General features: G+C 37.3%; 1 protein-coding gene across 1 annotated transcript; it reads left to right on the top strand.

Annotated features, from left to right (window-relative positions):
* Positions 1-4,361: 4,361 nt before the first annotated feature.
* On the top strand, positions 4,362-6,199 carry LOC148268568 (uncharacterized; the record flags this gene model as incomplete). Its single annotated transcript, XM_088216099.1, has 3 exons — positions 4,362-4,870; positions 5,006-5,081; positions 5,594-6,199. Coding segments are annotated over 3 exons (1,191 nt in total), but the record flags the coding sequence as incomplete, so codon positions are not given.
* Between the last annotated feature and the right edge of the window lie 10,010 nt (positions 6,200-16,209).

Raw genomic sequence — 16,209 nt, 5'->3', positions numbered from 1 at the left:
GAGATGATGCAGCCATAATGTAATTGAGAGACTCATTGAAAAAAATTTTAATTCTCTAACTCACTTTTTTTCTCTATCTAATTATTATACACAAAATTTTATAACTTTAACTGATGAAAACACATTTAAAAGAGAATTTGTGCTCTTTTTATAAATAAGATAATAAATCAAAATACATTAAAAGTAATTAAATGTGTTGATAACAATTTCTATTATTATAGATTAATGCCCATAAAATATAATAATTTTATAATTTATTTTAAAGTTACTAACTCTGTCAAAGTATTTTTTTTTATAATGGTTATCTATTATTTTTGGTGTTTTTTTAAATTGACTTCAATTATTATAAGTGGATACGAAAAAATAAAATATTATATTAATAGATTATGTATTTAATTACTAAAATTAACAACCGATGTATTTGATAAATATGAAAGAATTATGACGAGATATTTAAGTTTTATATTTTGTACATTTAACTAATAGAATTGCTTGAAACATTTCTTTACGTAATTAATTCTTCAGCAGATATAGTTTTAAATAGTAAAAGTCAAGTTCTCTGTACATGTTTCAGCTTTGCTTGTCATCATAAATTAGTGATGTAATGAAACCATATGACTGGTTGAAAGCTCATTTGTGTTATTTTAATGGGTATGTGAAATTATTTCATAATTTTTTTTTTTTTTTGTTTTGTAAAAGTATCCATTCAATAAATACGGCAATCAAAGTAAAACCAATAGAAAATAAAAATAACACATAAATCTTTAATATGGTTCAACAATATACTTATTTTACGGATTTATTTAAATAATCTTATAAATAACCTTATAATCCTTATTTTTTTTTTAAGCAATCCAGACATTAGGCTTATTTATATAATATATACTATATGTGATATTGATATACAATGTGGATTTGGAGTTTTCAAATGATCAAGCCAAATCTATCCCGCCATGCAGTTACTTTTATGCTAATTCCATATTTGCACAGTCCCGAATTTATTTATTTTTTGTTTAGAAAATTGCATCGCATTGGATTTTGATAGGTTGGACAATGCAGTTTTAAGTAGGTATTATCGTTCCCACACGTATCTTCGCATATGTCCAATGTTAATACTCTAAATTCAGCTTTGCATATGCACAATATAAAAGAACTAGTTAGACGAACTAAAAAATGCTTTGGTCACCCTTTGACTCCCACCAAGTGCCCTCCACCCCTCGTCGGCTATCCTCAGCCCCTCTCGATTACCATTCGCTGTCCACCAATCACCTCCTGTCTACTGCTGGTGTCCACCGGCAGCCATCCTCCGATTACTATCACCAAAAAAATCAAATATGCATGCATGTATATTGTTATAAATATATTTGATATATACATAACCATTATATATAATTTATGTATATATATTACATATAATATTTAATAATTGCATATATAATTATATTAATGATAAATTAATCCAAGTGATTGGTTGAAATTATAAGAAATCTCATCATGGTTGATGAAGGGTAATGTGAAATTAATAAAAAAAAAAAAAAGTGTTCTGCTTTCTCCATTGTCGATCAAATTATTATTAAATAAATCAAAATAAAATGATGGACATCATCGGAAGGCACATCTACTTTATTAATGTTGGTGCCAAAATATGATTTTAAAAAGTCAAAGTCAAGCTTTCTCTTGTTAGCCTCAGATATGCTTTGCATGTTGAAGTGCTGATTGTCTTATTTGTCATCATAAATTATTGATGCAATGAAATCATCTAACTGTTGAAATTACAGAGAGCTAGCTCATTGTTGTTATTTTAATAGGTATGTGACATTATTTCATATATATATATATATATATATGTATGTATTGTTGTAGAAGTATCCATTGGATATCAAAGTAAAAATAATAGAGAAAGAAAGAACACATAATTTTAGAATAATAGTAGTTTCTATATTTGTTTTTAGCAAACACCTAATAAATTGTAATTAAAAATACTTTTACTTGGTAGCTTTATTAACAATGACTTTAAACTTATTGCACAAAATTGTAGCCACTACAAAACGTACCCTTGCTAATGCAATGAATCTAAAAGATTGGTAGTTATTTGGAAGGTAGATGAAATCAATTAAAACGTCTCATTCTTTCTCCATTATTGTTTACTAAATAAATCTAAATAAAAGGATTATTAGAATTTTATTGAACTTCACAAGGAGAGAAACCATCTCTTAAGCCCCTTTGTTGACTTCATCAGAAAGCACATATACCTTCTTAATTTTGATTCCTTTCTCTTCTCCAAAGAATAGCTTATGCAATTATATCTGCAGTCCTACAGCAGTTGGTTTCCATTGTTTACAAAGAGGTGGAGCAAGAGGTACGACTAGTTGTGGGTGTTCAATCTATTTAATGATAAGGATATAAAGAAACATTTTGAAAAGAGGATATGTGTAATAAATGGATTATAAAGAAATATATATATATATATATATATAAAAAAAGAGGGGAGAGTGAGAAGGGACAGTTCAGATAAAGGGATGGGAATGGACCGTTGGGATGATTTAGCAGGTTGGGTATAAATAGGATGAAGATAAAAAAAAAAAAAGAAAAAGAAAAGAAAAATAAGGGGAGAAGATAGGAGAGAAGGAGGAAACGATTAAGGTGATTGAGTGAGTTGTGGCTGTGTTGAGGACGATAGAGGCAGGAGGTATTGTAAATTTGAATTTCAAACACTGAAATGGCAATTTGTAGTTAAATTCTTACTTTGAAATAAATACTCATGTACTGAACCCTAGACGAGAGAGAGTAGATCAATAAAGAGGATAGGGAGCCGTAGAAGGAGGAATGGCTTGTCTAGGAGAGTTGGTCGGGAAGTGAATAGAGAGGGGAAGTCTAGTAGGCGAAAGCGTGAGGAAATTGTACGGGAGGGATGAACGGGAATACGAAGGAAAAAACTATATAAATCTATATTGGTATATATATATATATATATTAGAATGTCACCAGAGAGAGAGGAAATTCGAATAATGTAGGAATGGGGCAAGGAAATGTAAAAACATATAGGTGAATACAGGACAATCACCAAAGAGAGGAAATTTAGAGGTATCTGAAGTTAGGCTGGGAGTAGATTAGTGAAAGTGATTGTGACTGTGGGAGTGGTCTGAGAGAGTGAGAGGTAGTAGTCTGAGAGGGACAATTGGGTGAGATGAGAGAGATATATATATATGAGAAAAAGATGAAAACAGTGAGTGAGGGCGTGGTGAAAATATATATTAATAGTGTATGTGCGTACGTTATAGGATAAGAGTAATGAGTACGTGTATGAACTAGTTGATTGCACATGTGTGAGGAGAGTAAAATGAGCTAGTTTATGTGCTTATTGTATATGTATGCCTGTATGAACTATTCCTTGTGTCTGTTGAATATACATGTATATATGATGATTGACTATACTTGTGAAAATTGTATAACTCTACTTGTGGTAGTTTCTTGGTTGGATATGCCAATATTGGCTATTGATGGTTGTTGGTACTGGAGATAAGTAGGGTCACCGATGTTGGTAATGGTTAAGGGGTTGCTGGAAGGGTAACGATGTAAGTGTGTGGCTAGTTTATGGTAAAAAATTAATGGAATTGGGGATGAGTTGGGTCGCTGATATTTGTCATGGAATGAATGGGTAACAGTGTGAATGGGCGGCCAGTTGGGGGTCGAGTAGTGACAGAAAGGGGTCGCTGATATTGGTAATGGCTGGGGGGTTTTATCTGGAGAGTAATAGTGTGGGTGTGTGGTCGGTTTAGGGTCGAGTGGACAGTTACGTTGGGTAATGTTGGTGTGGTCTATTACGGTGACTTCACGTGGTAAGAAGTGGTAAGAGTTGACGATTTTCTTCGAGGGGAGTTGTAATTATAGTAGGGGTAGGTGAGTAAGAGGAGAAAAGTGCAAGTAGAATGGCGTGACTAATGGAAGTGGGGACCTAGGAAAGTAGGTATTTAACTGGATTTCCATGCTATATTTATGATTTGAATTTATTTTACTGAGATTGTGCATGCTCATTACCCATCATTTACAGATGATGTAGCACTGAAAGCTGGATAAGAGCTGCACTCTTCCGAGCTTAGCGTGTAGAAGAGACAAATAGGGAGTATAGATAGTGAAACATGATACTTAAATAGTTAGTAGAAAGTAGATCATTTTGAAATGAGAAATTGTGAAATTGTAATATACGGTATTGATGAATATACAATGGAGTAACCTGAGTAATTTGAATGATTTGATTTGAACATTTTCTATGTGTTATGGCCGAAATTAGTTATGAGATGATACATGTTATATCACGTATGCTAACAGGGTCGTCGTAACGCTGCTGAAGCTAAAATCGGAGTGTTACAATATGGGTGTGTGTCTTCAATCATTTTGATGAGATTAGGATTGCTAAGGCAATCCTTGAATCCATTATCGGTAGGACCCCTGAACTAGTGGAATTAAAAAATCTACTGCAAGCAATACAACAATCTGTTGAAAACAAGAAGTTTCTTCTTATCATGGATGATGTGTGGAAGGAAGATTCCTCAAAATGGGCATGCTTGGAACATTCTCTCACGTGTGGTCTTCCAGGAAGTAAGATTTTGGTGACCACAAGGAAGGAGAATGTTGCAAATATCATGGGAAGCAGAAACACCCACATTTATTTCTTAGAGAAATTATCAGAAGAGGAATGTTGGTCTGTGTTTAGCAACATAACTTTCTTTGGTAGAGCAAATGAAGAATGCAAGCATTTAGAAGAGATTAGTAGGAAACTTGCACGCAAGTCTAATGGTCTGCCTCTTGCTGCAAAGTTCCTTGGAGGTCTTTTGCGATTTAGGAAAACTAGAGAACAATGGGAAAACGTGTTAGATAACCAAATATGAGAGCTAAAAGAGGCTATAGAAGACCTTTTTCCTCATTTACTGTTGAGTTATTATGATTTGCCTTCTGAAGTAAGGTAGTGTTTCTTACATTGTGCCATCTTCCCAAAAGATTATAGGAAATATAAAGAGAAGTTGATTAAATTATGGATGGCACAAAGATATCTTAAAGAGGATATGGAAACTGTTGGTCAGGTGTACTTTGATAATTTGGCTATGAGCTCCTTTTTTCAAGACTTTGAAAATGGTTGTTTTGGATTCACATGCAAGATGCATGGCATAGTGCATGATTTTGCTCAGTTTTTAACAAAAAATGAATATTTTTTTATAGAGGCTAATGATATTCAAGTGTCGAAAATAAAGTCTTTATATGAAAAAAATGCTCAATGATGTTTATCGGATAAAATTCACCATTTTCTGTCTCTGTTTACAAGTTAAAGAAGTTACGAAGCCTCTTAGTTAAGTTTCCTCGCCATGAGTTTAGGAGTGATAGACCTCTACTTAATTTATTTGGTCAATTGACATATCTTAGGTCATTAGATTTGAGCATGCCTAGTGACAAGGGTAATTCAATCAGTAAACTTCCGAAAAAGTTAGGACAACTGATACATTTGAGACTTCTTTACTTGTCATGGAATTTAAAATTAATAGAATTATCTGAATCGTTGTGTTTTTTATACAACCTTTAAATCCTGAATATTCATTAGTGCAGTAATCTTAAAGAACTTCCTCATGGGATGGGAACACTAATCAATTTAAGACATTTAGATAATATGATAACTGAAAGGTTAATAGTTTTTCCCAAAGGGTTAGGAAGATTAACTTCTCTTCGTACTTTAGAAGAGTTGGTGATGGGAGGCAGTAGTAATGATCATAAAGCTATGACTCTTGGAGATCTGCAGCAACCAAACAACCTTCGGGGCACTCTCCACATAAGAGGATTAACAAACGTGAAAGATGTCCAAAAGGCTACAAATGCTCAGCTTCTAAATAAGCAACATCTTCGTCATTTGGTGCTTATGTTTGATGGACTGATAACAAATATAGAGAGAATTGATCTTTTTCTTCTTGAACCCCTGCAACCACCTTTGGACTTAGAATTTTTAGAAATTTATGAATATAAAGGGCCTACTATGTATCTAAATTGGTTAATGCAAATGGCAAGGCTAAGGAAGCTTATACTTGACTCGTTCATAAATATTGAGCAATTGCCTCCACTTGGAATCCTACCGACTCTCCAAGAGCTCATAATTAGACACATGCCTAAAGTGAAAAAAGTTGGCCATGAGTTTCTCCAATACATGGAAAACTAAGAAGAGTGGGATTATAAAATCACAAGAGGAACTGTTTATGATAGTAGTAGTAGTAGTATAAGTATCTGCACGTTTATGGTAATGTCACGCCTCAATTAAAACGACCCAGAACTGGAAGAGAAATAAATTTATAAATTTAATGCGGAAGTGTATGATAACGTTAGGGTTTACATTCCTTATACATAAATTTGAATGTCCAATAGGGTTACATAAATATTCTTTTCATAGTGGTGCATAAAAAACGAAATAAACATATAAAAATAGTAAATAAATATTGTAGGGAGATTAACCTCCACTAGTTCTTGATGGGGTCTGGGGGACAACTACTCACAACCCTCTTGCTGATTAGGATCTGGGTCTTAATCTTCTTGATCTAAAATGGTTAATATGGGTGAGCTACACTACTCCAATAAAAAATATAACATTACTCACCTATACGAAAACTGAAGATTAGTAAAAAAAACATAAAAACATAAAACAACTAATGGACCTCTTAATTTAAGTAAATTAATTTATCACAAGGAAAATCATTTATTGCATACTTACCGCTAAGAGATTTTCAAAATCAAACTATAAAGATAATAACTCAAACGATATTATGATCTCTTATATAAGTGAGCAAGAACAATAACTTTCTCTTTTTTATCTGCTTATTAGTACCTCTGGGGGTCCATAGGGATATCTCCCTATGCGTGAACCTAATATCTAAACTTGTTGATTATCCACCGTCCCCATACCCCGTTCGGTATGAGCGCCAAAATTTTATCCCTTGATACCCCGTTCGGTATGAGGATGAACCGGACTGTCCCCATACCCTGTCTAGTATGAAAGCCAAAAATACTATCTCTCGATACCCCGTCCGATATGAGGTGACGTTCACAATAGAGTTCCCTATGTACTCGGTCCGTCCACCATCTCCCAAGATATCCAGTAAGACAACCATTTATTAATTCACATCATCAAGCAATTTTTCATCTGTGTATTAATTTTACGTTTCACAATCAACCGTAAATCACGCAAAACAAGCAATATATGTATCAAGAAAATACAACTGAATCATTTAACTATTTCAATATATTATCATGTATTAAAAGCTATATGAGCAAGTAATCACTTAAATAAGACAAATAAACAACTAACTGATTACGGTTCCACTAGTGACCAGTAATTAGTTTCAAAGTTTTCTAAATTCCACAGAATACCATATTATTGATTTTTAAGCTTCAATTCCATAATAGAGAATAAGGTGAGTGATTCTTACCCAAATCGGTGTTCGAAACACCGTACTTTCTATCGCGCCTCCTAGCGGTCCCTAGATTTGTTAAATTTTTTTACGGATATTAAACATGCTCTATGTACCTAAAAAATACCCCAAAAATTTAAAATCGGTGTTAAAAATTCCTTTCGGTCAATTTCAAAATTCCAGCACGGTGACACTGCCGTGCTCCGACGACAGCACCATTGTCTGTGGCGGCACTGCCGCCTGCAGTGATTTGTCTCGACCTGACCATTTTTGGCCGGTTTAGGTCGATTTCGGCCGACTTTACACGTATTCCTACGAAAAAATACGATAGGGAGCCTCAGTTGGTAACAAAAAAAATCAAAAAACTGAAACCTACCAGTGGTGGGGTTTCCAAGTGCAACGGCTCCACCGGCTCTCCTTCGCGGCTAGGATTTCTCCTTCAATCAACTTACAGAAAAAAGAACGGTGAACACAATGGTGAAAAAATCACACGAAACAGGAACTGGGAAGGGGCTCATCAGAAGAGATTGTGGGTCTTGGGCTGCAGCGGCTCCCCCGGGCTTTGCTTGTGATTTTTAGCTCACCTACTGTTTGTTTTGCTCTGATATGGCCACAAGGGTGCTTGGAATCGAATTTTGAGCGGATATGAGTATTTTTACCTTTTTTGGCGGTTAGAGGTGGCTCTGTTGCGGCGGCGGTCGGCTTCCTTCTCCAGCGTTTGGTTTTTCTTCTCCAGTGGGGGGGTTGGCGATTAGGGTTCTAGTTCTGTATGATGCAAAATATTTATACCTATTTTGCGTTAATATGGACTGCCCATTGCAATCGATCTCGTCCGTCTGATTGCAGATAAGGAGGAAATGAATATGGACTGTTAATCGCGTTTGATCTTGACCGTTTTATCGCGCCTAAGAGAGAAACAAATTTGGGCCGTTCATCACCTTTGATCTCGACTTAATCACACCTAAGGGGGAAGCGGATTCGGACCGTCCACGCATGCGGGATCAATCCTGGGCCATCCAATCTCAGGGCACGTGGATCGCCAGCGTGGCCTCCCGGGTGGTGCTAATGTCAACGCGCCTGGCAACACGACACGCTCTGGTTCATTAATGCTGCTAACTTGAAGGTCCTACGTAGCTGAACTTTCTCTAATTGCACTTTGACCTCGTGTTTTAAATTTTTCTTTCAAAAATACCCCCCGAACTCAAATTTTCACTCATTTTTCCCAAAATTATTTTTAATTTTGTCCTTAATTCGTTTTTTTTCTCAAAAATTCAATCAAATTAAAATAAAATAATTTTTTTTAATAATTATGTATATATTCATAATCTGTAAACATCATCCTGGGCAAATTTTCGTGCCCCGGTGTTACGACTCTCCCCCCTTAAAAAAAATTTGGTTCCTCAAATTTGTTGCATTTTTGCTAGTCAAACAGCTGGGATATTGGGCCTTGAAGCTTGATTCCAGTTCCCAAATGGCCTCTTCCTGCGTATAGTTCTGCCATAGGACCTTGATGAATGAAATTTCTCGATTGTGGAGTACTATATTATTTCGGTCTACAATGCCTATCGGTACCTCCTCATAAGATAAATTCTCATGGAGTGAAAGGGGCTCGTGGGACAGGATATGTGAGGTCTGGGTTATATGTGCGTAGCATAGATACGTGGTACACATTATGAACTTTGAATTGCTTTGGAGGTAGTGTCAGTGTGTATGCAATCGTACCGATTCGGTTTAAGATCTCAAATAGTCCAATGAACTGGAGATTTAATTTTTCCCTCTTACCAAACCTATTGATCCCTTTGAAGGTAGTAACCTTAAGAAACACTCGGTCACCTTTCCCAAATTCCAAATCCCTCCTCCGAGAGTCTGCATAACTTTTTTGCCTACTCTGAACTGTCTGAATGTTCTTCTTGATTTTAACTATCTTGACTGTAGTCTCCTCTACAAAATCTGGACCAAATAATTTTATATCACCCACCTCTTCCCAACAGATCGGTGATCTGTAAGGTCAATCATACAATGCTTAATACAGAACCATGCCGATGCTTGCCTGATAGCTGTTATTGTAGGCGAACTCTATCAGAGGTAGGTGATCATCCTAATGGTCCCTGAAATCTAAAACACAAGCTCAAATCATATCCTCTAGTGTGCAAATCATTCTCTTTAATTGCCCATCAGTTTGAGGGTGGAATGCAGTATTAAGGAACAGTTTCGTTCCCATGGCTTGCTAAAAACTAGATTAAAATCGATAAGTGAACCTGGGGTTTCTGTTGGATACCACTGACATTGGAACTCCATGTAATCTGACTATTTCTTAGATATACAATTTTGTTAACTTGTCCAAAGAATCGGTCATCTTGAAAGCCAAGAAGTGAGAAGACATAGTGAACCGGTCAACAATTACCCAAATGGCATCATGTCCTAGGCGTGCTTTAGGCAACCCTGTTACGAAATCCATTGTGATGTGTTCTCACTTCTACTCCGAGATCGGTAATGAGTGAAGTAGCCCAGCTGAGCGTTGATGTTTTGCCTTAACTTGTTGGCATACTAGATACTTGGTAACAAAGTCAACTACCTCTTTTTTCATCTCGTTCTACCAAAATCGATGTTGCATACTTTGATACATTTTAGTACTTCCAAGATGCATGGTGAACTTAGAGCTTTGAGCCTCTGTCATGATGTCTCTTTTTAATTTACTATCATTTGGAACACACACTCTATCCTAAAACCTGAGCAATCCATCGGTAGATACTCAAAATTTTGGATGTATTCCCTCTTCTACATCCTTCTTGAGGACAACTATGGTGGAATCGATTAATTGTACTTTTCTTATTCTCTAGATCAATTCGGGTTGGATAATCAGGTGGGCTAAGCATGCAACTCTCTTTAAGTCCTGAAGTCGTATCTATTGTGCGGCCCTTATTATCCTGTATTCAGAAACCATTAGTTGGGCTAACATACCTGTACCTTTTCTGCTTAGTGCGTCAGCTACTACGTTGCCCTTACCCAGGCGATATAAGATATTAGAATCATAATCTTTGAGGAGCTCTATCTAACACCTCTATCACATGTTCAGATCCTTCTGAGTGAATATGTGGTTTAAGCTCTTATGGTTAGTAAAAATATCAAAAGTCTCCCTAACAAGTAGTAGCGTTAGGTTTTCAAGGCGTGGATAATGGCAGCAAGTTCCAGGTCATAGGTTATGACCTTACCATACTGCATTAGAACACAATCCGGTCCCAAGTAGGAGGCATCACTGTACATTGTATAACCCCCTGTCCCACTCGGTAAGGCCAACATAAGTGCAGTAGTCAATCGCTTCTTGAGTTCTGTAAAGCTTCTTTCGCAGTCTACGTTCCATTCAAACTTAATGTTTTTCTTTGTGAGCAGGGTCAATGGAGTGGTTAGATTGAAAAATCCTTCTATAAACTCGCGGCAATAGCTTGTCATTCCCAAAAAGTTATGAATCTCCTTAACTGAGATCAATTTCTCCCATCCAAGCATTGCCTCAACTTTTTTGGGGTTCATTGATACTCCATCCCTTGATCCGATGTGCCCTAAAAAGGCAGTTTAATCAAGTCAGAAACTACACTTGCTCAATTTAACATATAATTTTTTATCCCTAAGAACCTGTAAAACCTGAGTCAATTGGCGAGTATGTTCCTTTTTACTTTTTGAATAGACCAAGATATCATTGATAAATATAATGACGAACTGATCCAGGAATTGTCTGAAAATCTTGTTCATCAAGTCCATAAAAATGGCTGGTGCGTTGGTTAGTCCAAATGGTTTGACTAGGAACTCATAATATCCGTACCTGATTCTAAAAGCTGTCTTAATAATGTCATATGCCCTGATCTTTTCTTAGTGGTAACTTGAACGTAAATCTATTTTAGAGAAAACCTAGGCACCTTACAACTGGTCAAAGAGATAATCAATTCTGGGGAGGGGGTACTTGTTATTGATCCTGACCATGTTTAATCCCCTTTAGTCAATACACAATTGTAACGTCCCGTACCCTTTCCTTGCAAATGTGACTCCGGCACCCCAATGAGATACATTGTGCCGGATAAACCCACTGTCCTATAATTCATTTATATTTTTTCTCAGTTCTTCTATCTTGATATGGCTTATGCGGTAAGGGGCCACTAAGATAGGCTGGGTGCCAGGATAGAGATCTATGGTGAACTCAACTTTTCTATCCATCGGCAATCTGGCTAGTTCATCAGGGAACACATCAAAGAAGTCTCGGACTACTGAAATCTTTTGAATGTAGACTTTTTTCTTAGGTTTGCCTAATGTAGAGAAAACTACAGAGTTAAACACTATGAAATGAGGAAATTACATTTAAAATTTTTATTAACTTGTAAACGGCTATGCCTTGATTTTACTTGGTGGTAACCTGAACGCAAATCTATTTTGGAGAAGATCTAGGCACCTTGCAACTGGTCAAAGAGATCATCAATTCTAGGGAGGGTGTACTTGTTTTTTCTCGTGACCATGTTTAATTCCCTGTAGTCAATACACAATCGTAACGTCTCGTCTCATTTCCTTTTAAATGTGACTCTGGTACCCAAAGGATATACACTGTGCTGGATAAATCCACTGTCCTGCAATTCATTGATCTATTTTCTCAATTCTTCCATCTCGATATGGCTTATGCGATAAGGGACCACCGAGATAGGCTAAGTATCAGGCTTGAGATCTATGGTGAACACAACTTTCCTGTCCATCGACAGTTCGGGTAGGTTGTTAAGGAACACATCAAAGAAGTCTTCGACTACCGGAATATCTTGAATGAAGACTTTTTTCTTAAGTTTGCCTAATGTAGAGAAAACCACAGAGTTAAACACTATGAAATAAGGAAATTACATTTAAAATTTTTATGAACTTGTAAACAGCTTTTCGTTAAGAGGGTTGAATATAAGTTTCTTATGGAAGCAATCTACGGTAGTGTGGTACGTCGATAACCAGTTCATCTCCAAGATTACATCAAAGTTTCTCGTACCAATCTCTATCAGATATACACTTAATTTTCTATCTGCTATGTTTATGATACAAGCTTTATATATATACTCTCCTAGTAGTGTCCTTCTTCCAAGAGTGGACACAAACAATACAGAAACAAGTCTTTCCGGTGATACATTTAAATTTTGTGCAAAAGTGTGTGAGATAAATAAATGTGAAGCACCAGTATCAATCAAAACATGTGCAAGGTGATTACAGATAGTGTACGTACTCTGTATCAAGTTCGGGTTGGCTTCAGCATCCTGTTGAGTGAGGTTGTAAGTTTTGCCCTAAATAGGAGGTCTGGACTGATTTTGATTTCACATGTACTCTCTCACGTAGTGTTGTCTACTCATACATATGCGACAGGTATTATTGAGACGATAGCAGGATCGATCCCCATGATTCTTACCGCAGTGCTAGCAAGTCCTACTGAGTCCTACTATTGGAGTATGAGGAGTAGCCTAAGTCACTGGGCTAAGCCTCTTGTTCTGCTGAGTTGGTGCAGTGGGTGCTGATATACAGTATAGAACCGGGGGTTTGGGATTCTCCATTGCTAGAGGAAATATGAGAAGGTTCTTCTCCTCTACCTGTGCCTTGGCCAGAACGGTTGAGTAAGTACTAAGCTTGAATAGTACAACTACTTTCTGATCTCAGGGTGGAGGCCCCACTCGGACTTTCTTGCCTTCCTACCTTCGTTTATCATACTTTCAAGGGAATACCAGCCCAACTCTAGGAACCTTTGAGTATACTCCGACATAGTCATCTCACCCTAGACAAGGTGTGCAAACTCAATCTCTTTCAAATATCGGAGGTGCTTTAGAAGGTACTCTGCATTGAAGGCTATCAGGAATTGTTCCCAAGTGATTGGAACGGGCAGGGTGGTCGGCTTGAGCTGCCACCAGCGACCTTCCTCTCCCACAAACATGTAGGTGGCAAGTATAACCTTCTGTTCGGGAACCACTCCAAGAGTCGCAAATGCCTTTTCTGTCTTAACTAACCAAAACTCAACCTTTTTAAAAGAGGATGCCCATGCAAAGGTAGATGAGTTTAGCCTCTTGTACCTCTCAATATAGTTTAGGTCCATCATGATTAAAATTTAATCTCGTAGAAGATGAACTAAATTGTGTTGGGGAGGGACTGGGTGGCCCTGTGGCGATACTGAATGATATGGTGGGGGCACCGGGTTATACTGTGGCGGTATTAGATGATGCGGTGGAGGCACCGAATTGGGTTATGGTGGTGCGGGATAGTACGGTAGAGGAACAGGGTCACACCGGGGTGGCTCCGAATCTTTCTGCTGTAAGAGTAGGTAAAATTGTGGCAGAGGGGAAGGGTCAGGCAGTTCCCTCCTTTCCTCCTAGGCCTACTGGGCAGAGATGAGTCTTTCCAGCACTCAAAGAGTCGATCGACATCCTCTCGAAGTGAGCCATCCCAGGCTGCTCGGTTTAATGGGGGTCATCATCTCCTTATTTCTTGTACCTATATTTCACAACAAAAGGTTGAGTGATAATATTGTATTTGGTATTATTAAGTTTTTATGTAATGAATGGTTTCGAGGAACGTGACTCTGATACCAATTGAAATGACCAAGAAATAGAAGGAAAATAAATTCATAAATTTAATGTAGAAGTGTATGATAACGTTAGGATTTTCATTCCTTATACATAAATTTGAATGCTCACTAGGGGTAGGAAATGTCCCTTTCATAGCGGTACATAAAAAAAATAAAATAAACAAATTAAAATAGTAAATAAATATTGTAGGGAGGTTAACCTCCACTAGCTCTTGATGGAGTCCGGGGGACACCTACTCACAGTCCTTCTGCTGATCAGGACCTAGGTTTGGATCTTCTTGATATGAAATGGTTAATATAGGTGAGCTACACTACCCCAATAAGAATATCACACTACTCACCGATACGAAAACTGAAAGTTGGTAAAAAAAAAAACATAAAATAACTAATAGAGCTCTTAATTTAAGTAAGTTCATTTTTCACAAGGAAAACTATTTATTGCATACTTACCGTTATGAGATTTCTAAAATCAAACTATAAAGACAATAACTCAAATGACATTATGATCTCTCATACAAGTGAGCAAGAAAAACAATTTTTTTTCTTTTTTATATACTTACTGATACCTCTTGGGGTTCATAAGGATGTCCTCCTATGTATAAACTCAAGATCTAAACTTGTCGATTATCCGGTTGTCCTCATACCCCGTCCGATATGAACATCAAAATGCCATCCTTCGATACCTCATCTGATATATTGGTGAACGGGCTGTCCTCATATCTTATCCGGTATGAGTGCCAAAAATATCATCCCTCAATACCCCATCCGGTATGAGGTAACGTTTACAGTAGGAATCCCTATGTACCCAGTCCGTCCACCATCTCTCAGGATATCCAGTAAGATAATCATTTATTAATTCACATCATCAAGTAATTTTATATCTGTATATTAATTTTACGTTTCACAATCAACCGTAAATCACGTAGAACAAGTGATATGTCTATCAAGGAAATACAACTGAATCATTTAATTATTTCAATATATTATCATGTATTAAAATTTGTATGAGTAACTAATTAGTTAAACATGACAAATAAACAACTAACCAATTCTGCCTCTATTAATGACCTGTATTTATTCCTGAAGGTTTCTAAATTTCACATAATACCATATTATTAATTTTTAAGTTTCAATTCCATAACAGAGAATAGGGTGAGAGACTTTTACCCGAATCGATGTTCGAAACACTGTACTTTCTAGCACACCTCCTTGCAGTCCCAGTAGTTTTTGAATTTTTCTGCGAAGATTAAATACGCTCCATGTACCTAAAAAATACCCCCAAAATTCAAAATTGGTAGTAAAAATCCCTAACGGTCAATTTTAAAATTTTGGCACGGCAGTGCTACCGTGCTCCGGCGACGGCACCACTGCCCACAGCAGCAGTTTTCCTTGACCTCACTATTTTCGACCGACTTTACACATATCCCTATAAAAAAATACATTAAGGAGCCTCGGTTGACAAAAAAAAATTAGAAAACTGAAACCTACTAGTGGTGGGGTTTTCGGGTGCAGCAGCTCCGCTAGCTCTCCTTCTTGGCTGGGATTCCTCCTTCATAAAATAAAACGGTGAACACAATGGTGAGAAAATCACACGAAACGGGAACCGGAAAGGGGCTCATCGGAAGAGGTTGCAAGTTTTGGACCGCCGCGGCTCCACCGAATTTTGACTGCGATTTTCAGCTCACTTACCATTTGTTTTGCTTCGATATGGCCACAGGGGTGCTCGAAATCGAATTCTAGAGTGGGTAAGAGAATTTTTACTTTTTTTGACAATCGAATGTGGCTCCGGTGCGGAGGCGGTCGGCGCTCGGCGGTCGGCTTCCTTCTCCAACATCTAGTTCTTCTTCTCTAGGGGGGTAGGGGGCTGGCAACTAGGGTTCGGGTTCTGTGTGATGCGAAATATTTATACCCATCTCGCGTTAATTTGGATCGTCCATCATGATCGATCTTGTCCGTTCGATCTCGCTTAATGAGGAAACGAATATGGACCGTTCATCGCGTTTGATCTTGACCGTTCGATCACACCTAAGGAGAAAATGAATCTGGACCATTCATCGCGTTTGATCTTGATTGCTCGATCGCACCTAAGGGGGAAGCGGATCCGGATCGTCCACGTTCGCAGGATCGATCCTGGGCCATTTGATCGCGGGGCACACAGATCGCCAACTTGGCCTCCGGCATGGC

The sequence above is a fragment of the Carica papaya genome, chromosome 3, assembly GCF_054855325.1.
Source record: "Carica papaya isolate Zhongbai chromosome 3, ASM5485532v1, whole genome shotgun sequence".
Lineage (NCBI taxonomy): Eukaryota > Viridiplantae > Streptophyta > Magnoliopsida > Brassicales > Caricaceae > Carica > Carica papaya.
The sequence above is the reverse complement of the archived record's forward strand: the minus strand, read 5'-3'. Positions and strand labels throughout refer to the sequence as shown.